The sequence below is a fragment of the Protobothrops mucrosquamatus genome, unplaced genomic scaffold (genome assembly GCF_001527695.2).
Source record: "Protobothrops mucrosquamatus isolate PMUCROS unplaced genomic scaffold, P.Mucros_1.0 scaffold7060, whole genome shotgun sequence".
Lineage (NCBI taxonomy): Eukaryota > Metazoa > Chordata > Lepidosauria > Squamata > Viperidae > Protobothrops > Protobothrops mucrosquamatus.
The window spans coordinates 10608-19868 of NW_015392869.1; the positions used below are offsets into that span (position 1 = coordinate 10608).

Below are 9261 nucleotides of genomic sequence, written 5' to 3' on the forward strand. Positions count from 1 at the left end.
AGGAGAGCTTCCCTCTTTTCCAGGTGGAGGCGGAACTTGGCTATCCAGGAGGAAGAGCCAAAATTATACACAAGGAGTCAGACATGATCCTCGCATTTGCGGTGAATAAGGTAAGGCCCTCTGAAGCCATGGCTACCTTCGTGGCATTAACCTTTGGCTGAACCCAAGGCCTCTAACACCTAAGCTTTGGCCTGGGGGGTGGGGTCTTGTGCAGGCAAACATCAATGAGATCGTTTTAGCTTCCACCCACGATGTGCAAGAACTGGACGTATCTGCCCTGTTGGCCGCACAACCCTACATATGGATCGGAGAAGAGTTTGACAAGGAGTCAAAAAGGTTGGATGGTCTCACCAGTTTTTATTGATGTTATCATGTATGGACCCATCTCCCTTTTTTTTTTCATGGACCTCAAGGGAAAGCCTCCCCTCTTTTTGCCAAGTCTGTAAGGTAGCTTGGTCTACTAGTCAGCCCATCAGTTCCATGGTCAAGCAAAGGTCCTAACCCAGCTCTCCCTAACCATGGTCAAGCAATGGTTGTCCTAACCCAGATCTTCCTATCCATGGTCAAGCAAAGATCCTAACCCAGATCTCCCTAACCCAAGGTCCAGCAAAGATTCTAACCCAGATCTCCCTAACCATGGTCAAGCAAAGGTCCTAACCCAGTTCTTCCTAACCATGGTCAAGCAAAGGTCCTAACCCAGTTCTTCCTACCCATGGTCAAGCAAAGGTCCTAACCCAGCTCTCCCAAACCATGGTCAAGCAAAGATCCTAACCCAGTTCTTCCTACCCATGGTCCAGCAAAGATTCTAACCCAGATCTCCCTAACCATGGTCAAGCAAAGGTCCTAACCCAGATCTCCAAAACCATGGTCAAGCAAAGATCCTAACCCAGATCTCCCTAACTCATGGTCCAGCAAAGATTCTAACCCAGATCTCTCTAACGATGGTCAAGCAAAGGTCCTAACTCACTTGTGGTCCAACTTCTTAATTCTTACAAGATTTAGGGAAATCTAACTAAAACCTACAGTGCAAAAAATTAGGATTCTCCAATCTTTTCTGTTTTGTTCATCGTCACGCTGAAATTGCAATTTTGTTCTACTTTTGCTGTGCCTCTTTTCTCCCCCCTCCCCCCAAAAACCTTAATTTTGATCCAAATTAAACATCAGCCCTCTGTTTTCCTCAATTGTCCATTTTTGAGAGAGGCTAAGCACTGCTTAGATGAGTGAAGTCTCACCAGTTTCTGAATGCTGGAATTTACTGCTCTTTCAGTCTTAGCCACGTAAAATTCCAATATTCTATTTTCACCTTTTTTTGGTGTAGTTCAGACGATGTTGATTTTCGTGGCTCCACCACCACGCTTACACAGTCCAGCGCTGCGTCTTTTGCAGTGGCTCAGATGCAGCACGTTTCAAATCTGTCCACTTCATCAATGCCGTGGTTGGGCAGTGGGCAAACGAGTACTGGAGCTGGCATAGTAAGTAATTTCTCCTTGTGCACTCTCCTCCATTTGAATACCATCAAATATTTTGTCTCTTCGTCTTCCATCCACAATGTTACATCTGGTGACCCATGTATTTTTTTCTGTGTGTGTGTTTGCCACCTTGATTGACTTGCTAAGTAATAAAGGTGGGATATGGCTGGAGAGAGAGAGAGGGGGGGGGAGGGAGGGAGGGAGAGAGAGAGAGAGAGAGAGAGAGAGAGAGAGAGAGAGAGAGAGAGAGAGAGAGAGAGAGAGAGAGAGAGAGAGAGAGAGAGAGAGAGAGAGAGAGAGAGAGAGAGATGATAGAGGTAGGTAGGTAGGTAGATGATAGATAGATAGATAGATAGATGGATGGATGGATGGATGGATGGATGGATGGATGGATGGATGGATGGATGGATGGATGGATGGATGGATAGACGGACGGACGGACAAATGGGTGGTTCGCTCCATGGATGGACAGACAGACTGATAAGTATATTCATGGATGGACAAATGGACTAGTTACACAGACAGATAGACAGAGCATTAATCCTGCAAACTTTTTAGGATTAGATAAGGACTGCAAAATGCTGTCACATGATATACATTTACTAAGCCACTAGATGGCAGAAAATACCAGATTTATTTTTTTTCCCTTTTATCCTTAACATTCTTTTCTTGGATATCTTAGCAATAAATGATCCCAAGATCCACTTTAATATACACTGAGAATTTAGTATTAAATATTGCAAGGACATACATTATTTCTTCTTCTTCTTTTTTTGCTATGAACGCGAGCTATTCTGTCAGTTGTGGGGCAACCCAGCTGATGGTGAATTTCATTGTCTTTTGCACGCAGCTCATCAAACGGAACTTGAACAATGTCAAAAGAATGACATCTCACCCGATCCATCAATACTGTAAGTACTTCTTCTGACTGGCGGCTCGAATGGCGGAGAGATCGGGTAGGGCGGTGAGGAAAGTATCAAACCTAAAGCCAGAGAGAGCCCATTTGAACAGAATTCACTATTTCTACTTCTTGGGATCCATCTGGGGAAACTCCGTGCAGGGCCCCCTTTAAATCTGAGAAAAGATAGAATATCAGTTCAATTACTTACAGCAACCTAAAGAAGAACCTTAGAAATGAGATCTGGTCCCATTTCTCCTTCCCTTTTGCTGATTAGGAAGGCTTTTAAGAAGAGACCGGACAGTCATTTGTCTGAAATGTTGTAGGGTTTTCCCATTTGAGCAGAGGGTTGGGCTAGAACAATGATGGCGAACCTTTAGAGACTGAGTGCCCAAACCCCCACACACCCCCACACCGTCCCCGCCCCGCGTGCCATCCGCCGCCTCCACAGCCTGCCGCAGATTGCCCAGGTGGCCCAGCAGCACCATGGTGGCCATGCCCTCTGCCCGCGCCCGGCAGCATCATCTGCACGTGACGGGGTGCAAGGGCGGAGTCTTGTCCCCACTGCCTGGCTGCCATGTCCTTGGCTGCGCTGTTCTGCGTGGGCCACACCCGGGGGCGACTCTCCTCTACAGGGGCTGCTGGTGAGGAGGGGGCCGTGGGAGGAGGCGGGACTGGGGTGACGGCACGCGTGCCCAGAGAGAGGGCTCTGAGTGCCACCTCTGGCACGCGTGCCATAGGTTCGCCACCACTGGGCTAGAAGATCTCCAAGGCCCCTTCCAACTCCGTTATTCTCTTGTAGTTTCTCTGTTCTGTTATTATGTGCTAATCACAATTTCTTGTTTGGGCACTTGGGATGGTTTGCCAGATCTTACCGGAGCCCAGGATGGCAGCGTCCGAATGTTTGAATGGACCAGACCTCAACAGCTGGTGTGCTTCCGGCAAGCAGGCAACGCCAGGGTTACTCGAATGTATTTCAATCCTCAGGGCAATAAGGTGAGGCCTTTCACTTGCAGAACAAGTTATAGAACGAAGGCCACGGTCGTTAAAAGAACGCAGTCGTTAAGCGAGCTATTGCACAGTTTTAGCCAAAACCGGAAATAACTCTAGTCTTCAGGAAAACCATTATAAAATGTTGACTGTTGTGACCACAGGACATTTCATTACCCAACTAGGTAACATCATCAATGCTAGAAGGGGGGGGAGTTTGTGAATTGGAGAGGAGGAAGAGGAGTGAAACCACTATGGGGTCCTTGGTTTGCTTGTAGACATTTAATTACCTGACTAGGTAACATCATCAGTGCTGATCAGCAGTTGAGTTTCTCTGTTTCTCCGCTCGAAGGGGAAATTCTACAGCTGTCCCATCACCACATATCTTAAAGCCGACAAGGTTGAAAAACACGGATGTAGAGGATGAACTCAGCACTCCATTCAATAAAAGAGATCCTAAATGTATTGGGGGGTTTTTTAAAGTGAAATTGCTTCTTGATAAACGAACATTCATTTACCACGTGGCTCTTTGGAACACGCTCACAGAGCCACTGATGTGTGAAATTTGTCTCTTGCAGTGTGGGGTGGCTGACGGAGAAGGATTCTTAAGTATTTGGCAAGTAAACCAAACTTCAAGCAATCCTAAACCCTATCTGGTAAGTAATCAGGAGAAATCTGCACGTTTTTTTTTCTGCTTGTCTCTTTCGATTGAGACAAGTAGAAAATTGGGGGGGAGAGGCTGGAAAACCAGGCTAATTTAATACAAATTGCTCAATAATCTTACTTTCCTAACCCATTTGATGAGGTGGACATCAGCTGGATGTGGAAAGTAAGATTACTGGGCAATTTGTATTAAATTATCCTGATTTTTCCAGCTCCCCCCGCCCTCTCTAAGGACCATATAAACCATATAACCATCTGCTCTTTGTTAGAATCTAACAGTAAGTCAAACGTGAGTGCCTCTTTATATATGTATTTTAAATCACTCTCTGGTGCAGTGCTGGCAACTTCAAGATGTGTGGTGTTCAAATCCCAGAATTCCCTTAACCACTTTGCTTGCTGAGGAATTCCGGGAGTTGAAGTCCACGCGTCACAAAGCTGTCCAGGTTGAGAAACATTGCTCTGATGGCTTCTTGGAAGACGTCAAATAATTTCATTCTTTCCCATCTGATAAAGTGTCCATCTGATGGACTTTGCAGGTCAGATGACAATTTTGGGAGCTATACCTGGCCTAGTAGGGTTAAAAACTCTACGGGAAGGTATATACCTTTACGTTAAAGCTTGTTGATAGGGCTGAGGAGATCTAGAGAAGCAAAACCATGGAACAATTCAAAGGAGGGAAAGAACAAATCACCCAACATTGGCAGAAAAAAAGTTATTTTCCATGCCCATTTATTTATTTATTTACTTACTTACTTATTTATTTATTTATTTATTTATTTATTTATTTACTTATTTATTTATTTACTTATTTAGTTATTTACTCATTCATTCATTCTCGACTTTCATAACTCCACTTATGGGTCCTATCTGCTGCAAGACTTCCAGATGGCTAATTGTGCCTTGATTTCTAATCCTTGAAATCCATTTAGATGGTACACAGAGTCTAGGAAAGCATCTCGTCCTTTCCAAGTGTCATATTTTAATTAGATTGCTCTCCTCTTAGCGATTACAAGAAAAGATTATAATTATGAATGAAAAGTGTTAATTAAGCTCCTTTTCATTTCCTGTGCTTTACAGCTGAGAATATATACTGGCAATTTTAAACTCTCTTGGGTGTGCCAGCTGTTTGGCTTGAGAAGACGGGATGGCTGGACAATCTGAATTTAGGATTTGCAGTTTGTACCCTACCACTGAACACACTGTGTCTGTCACTGTTGTTCTTGTGTGTGTGTGTTTTTTTGTTTTACAGAGCTGGCAGTGCCACAGCAAAACCACAAGTGACTTTGCCTTCATTACCTCTTCAAGTCTGGTGGCCACATCTGGACAGTCTAATGACAACCGGTGTGTTCAGAAAACTATGTTGGGCGGGACAGTCACCCAACGTGGGACTGGTGACTGTTGAGTACTGTCTTTCATGGGTGTGCTTTCTTTTACAGAAATGTGTGCTTGTGGGACACCTTGGTGTCATCATCTAACAACCTCATACATGGTAGGTTTCTTGCCATATATCTTGATTCGAGGTGAACCCTATTTTATTTTAGTTTCATTTTGTTTATTTACTCTGTATCCCAGCTTTTATTATTTTTATAAATAACTTAAGAGGGGAACATGCATAATACTCATTTCTCTATTTTCCCCAGAACAACAACCCTGTGAGGTGGGTTGGGCTGAGAAGAGAGAATGATTGGCCCAAAGTCACTCAGCTGGCTTTCATGGCTAAGGCGGAACTAGAGCTCCCAGTCTCCTAGTGATTGGCCCAAAGTCACCCAGCTGGCTGTCATGGCTAAGGTGGAACTAGAACTCCCAGTCTCCTAGCGATTGGCCCAAAGTCACTCAGCTGGCTGTCATGGCTAAGGCGGAACTAGAACTCCCAGTCTCCTAGTGATTGGCCCAAAGTCACCCGGCTGGCTGTCATGGCTAAGGCGGAACTAGAACTCCCAGTCTCCTAGTGATTGGCCCAAAGTCACCCGGCTGGCTGTCATGGCTAAGGCAGAACTAGAATTCCCAGTCTCCTAGTGATTGGCCCAAAGTCACCCAGCTGGCTGTCCTGGCTAAGGCGGAACTAGAACTCCCAGTCTCCTAGTGATTGGCCCAAAGTCACCCGGCTGGCTGTCATGGCTAAGGCGGAACTAGAACTCCCAGTCTCCTAGCGATTGGCCCAAAGTCACCCGGCTGGCTGTCATGGCTAAGGCAGGACTAGAACTCCCAGTCTCCCACAATCTAGCCTGCTGGCTTAACCATCCTGTGTTACTCAGTCTTTCTTCAGACGTTTGGTTGCCTATAAACCTTCCCAAATCAACAGGATAAGTTTTAAAACTTCTGTTATGAACTTGGCACAACCGCCCCCTTCTCCTATCCTCTCCTTAAGCAAGCAGTTACTTCCTGCTTCCCCCCCCCCCAAGTCTCTGTTCCGAAAGGCCTCGAGAGAGAGAGTCTCTGCAGAATTTGCCTGTCTCTGAAGTAGACAAAACAAATGAGCTAATCTGCACGATAAGAGCCCAAGTATGCGTAAATGTGGAGGAGGAGATAGTCTCTAGGACCGTAATCTGTGCATGGCCAGAGAACGTTAAAAGTTGGGAGAGCAACCAGGTGTCCCTGACAGAGATGGGTGATGGATTTTCTCCTGAAGATGCAGAGGAATTTGGTAGAAGGGGCAGAAAAGCCGGCTCCGGGAATTGATAACAAGGTTTTCAGTTATCGCTGTTCTTTTAAAAAGAAAAGAAAAAAAATCCTGAATTTGCAGGTTTACCCTGAGACAGAAGCACAGAGTGTCAGAATGCATTCCTTTAAGCACTGCAGTCACTTGGGGGCGGGGGTGGGGAGCTGTCAATCCATTCTTTTTTATTGTTCCATTTTTCTTGCTCTTTGACTGGCCTGGAGTTTACATTTGGACATCGCTAATATCAGAAGACAACAATCAGTTAAATAATTGTGTCATTTCAATCATTTGAAAGCTCTCCACAGCCCCCAAATATTGGTCATCCATTTGTTTTTTTCTACCTGCTAGCAAATAGGATAGCATTCTGAATGTAACCAGGTTCACAAGACATTCTAAGCCAAGGTCTCCAAACATGGCAGCTTTACGACTTGTGTTTCAACTCCCAGAATTCCTCAGCCAATCATGCTGGTTGGGGAATTCTGGGAGTTGAAGTCCACAAGTCTTAAAGTTGCGTAGTTTGGAGAGCCCTGTCCTAAGGCATAAGGTGGGTTTTGCTTGTAGGTATGTTATGTAAATCCTGTAGCTCTAGTTAGCAAATCATGGTTCAGCACATTGTCTGAACCCAGATTACTATGGTTTAATCAATAAATAATAGTTAGGCAAGTCATATCCTATGAATATTGCCTCGGATGTACCCTCCAGATGCATTTCAAAGTAGATTTTAGAAACATAGATCGTTGGGAGAGGTCTTTTGGAAAACGGGAATATAGACTTCAGCCCTTTTTAGCGCTCAAATCCATATTCCCACAATCAAACTTCGTCGACATGCTGCCCTCCAGATATGTTAGGACAAATGTTAGGATCCAAGATGCTGGTTAGGGAATTCTGCAGATCATCTGTGGAGAGTCTCAATCATCCAGGTCATGGTTGTCCCAAAGGTGCTTTTTCCAAAAGGCAACTGGACTTTCTTGTTTTTGCTTGAAGACATTTCACTTCTCATCCAAGAAGCTTCTTCAGTTCTGAAGAAGCAAAACATCTTCAAACAAAAACAAGGAAGTCCAGTTGCCTTTTTGAAGAAGCACCCTTGGGTGCAATTCTGCAGATAGTTTTTCCAACACCATCTGAAGGACACCAGGATGGGGAAAGTTGGTATAGATCAGGGGTAGGCAACCTCGGCTCTTTTATGACTCATGGTCTTCAACTCCCAGAATTGAAGTCCACGAGTCATAAAAGAGCCAAGGTTGCCTACCCCTGGTATATATACAGTAGTTCTACCTACTTGCTGACTTCCCTTATTCTTACGTTACTCAGTTGAGGCATCTGTTGAGGCTAATAACCATTTCTAAGAACCGTCTGGATGATTGTCTTCTCTCTTAGCCTTCACATGTCATGAACATGGCGCCACAGTGCTTCAGTATGCACCGAAACATCAGCTGCTGATTTCCGGAGGCAGGAAAGGCCACATCTCCATCTTTGACATTCGGCAAAGGCAAGCCCTTCATACATTTCAGGCACATGATTCCGCCATCAAGGCCCTCGCCTTGGACTCCTCAGAAGAATGTTTCTGCACAGGTTCTGCAGAAGGCAACGTAAAGGTGAGCTTGTCCACTTTTTCCCTACCCAGGAACAGCAACAAGAATGATTGAGGTCTGGAAGCCAAGTACTAGGAAGGGAGATGGAGGGAATGAGTGAAGTTTGTCTTTGAGAAGGCCAAGATGACACTTTTCATGCCCCCGAAGAAGGTCAAACTTCCTAACGTTAAGAATAGTTTAATGAAAAGAAGGATTAGAGGATGAGATGATAGCAGTGTCCCAATATCTCAGGGGTTGTCACAAAGAAGAGGGGTCAACCTGTTTTCCAAAGCACCTGAAGGCAGGACAAGAAGCAACAGATGGAAACTAATCAAGGACCAGAACCAACCTAGAACTAAGGAGGAATTTCCTGACAAAACCATCAGTGGAACAACTTGCTTCCAGAAGTTGTGGGTTCTCCAACACTGGAAGTTTTTAAGAAAAGATTGGACAGCTATTTGTCCCGAATGATATAGGGTCTCCTGCTTTAGCAGGGGTTGGACTAGAAGACCTCCGAGGTCCCTTCCCACTCTGTTATTCTTTTAGTTTGATTGTGGAACTAATTACAAGGTGTAAACGTCTGAACCAATAGCAATAGAAATAGCACTTAGACTTTTATATACCGCTTCATAGTGCTTTATAGCCCTCTCTAAGCGGTTTATAGTTTATATTGCCCCCAACAATCTGGGTCCTCATTTTACTGACCTCGGAAGGATGGAAGGCTGAGTCAACCTTGAGCCGGTTAGGATCGAACTCCTAGCAGTGGGGCAGAGTTAGCCTGCAGTGCTGCATTCTAACCACTGCGCCACCATGGCTCATCAATGCATCTGGCAATAGTTAAAGAGAAATATCTGTGGAGTCCTTGGTGCTCTCTGTGCTTGGTTGATCTTGGACAGCAAGGACTCCACAACAATTAAACAACAACTCAGTTCCTGGATATTGACTGTCTATTTTTCCTGTCTGTCTACTTTTTTTTAAAAAAAAAAAATTTCTTACCATAGGTCTGGAGGC

The 9261-nt window shown here is 44.8% G+C and overlaps 1 protein-coding gene across 1 annotated transcript in view; it reads left to right on the forward strand.

The window, feature by feature from the left end:
* The window catches only part of LOC107300434 (dmX-like protein 2), a gene marked incomplete at both ends in the record, with an annotated part of 14542 nt that extends 6268 nt beyond the window's left edge, over positions 1–8274 (forward strand). Inside the window, 9 exons of the mRNA XM_015829763.1 lie at positions 24–110; positions 215–336; positions 1319–1472; positions 2320–2380; positions 3236–3363; positions 3936–4013; positions 5270–5361; positions 5457–5509; positions 8057–8274. Of these exons, the coding sequence (XP_015685249.1) occupies positions 24–110; positions 215–336; positions 1319–1472; positions 2320–2380; positions 3236–3363; positions 3936–4013; positions 5270–5361; positions 5457–5509; positions 8057–8274 (993 nt within the window). The remainder of the gene's footprint in view (positions 1–23; positions 111–214; positions 337–1318; positions 1473–2319; positions 2381–3235; positions 3364–3935; positions 4014–5269; positions 5362–5456; positions 5510–8056) is intronic.
* Positions 8275–9261: the final 987 nt, after the last annotated feature.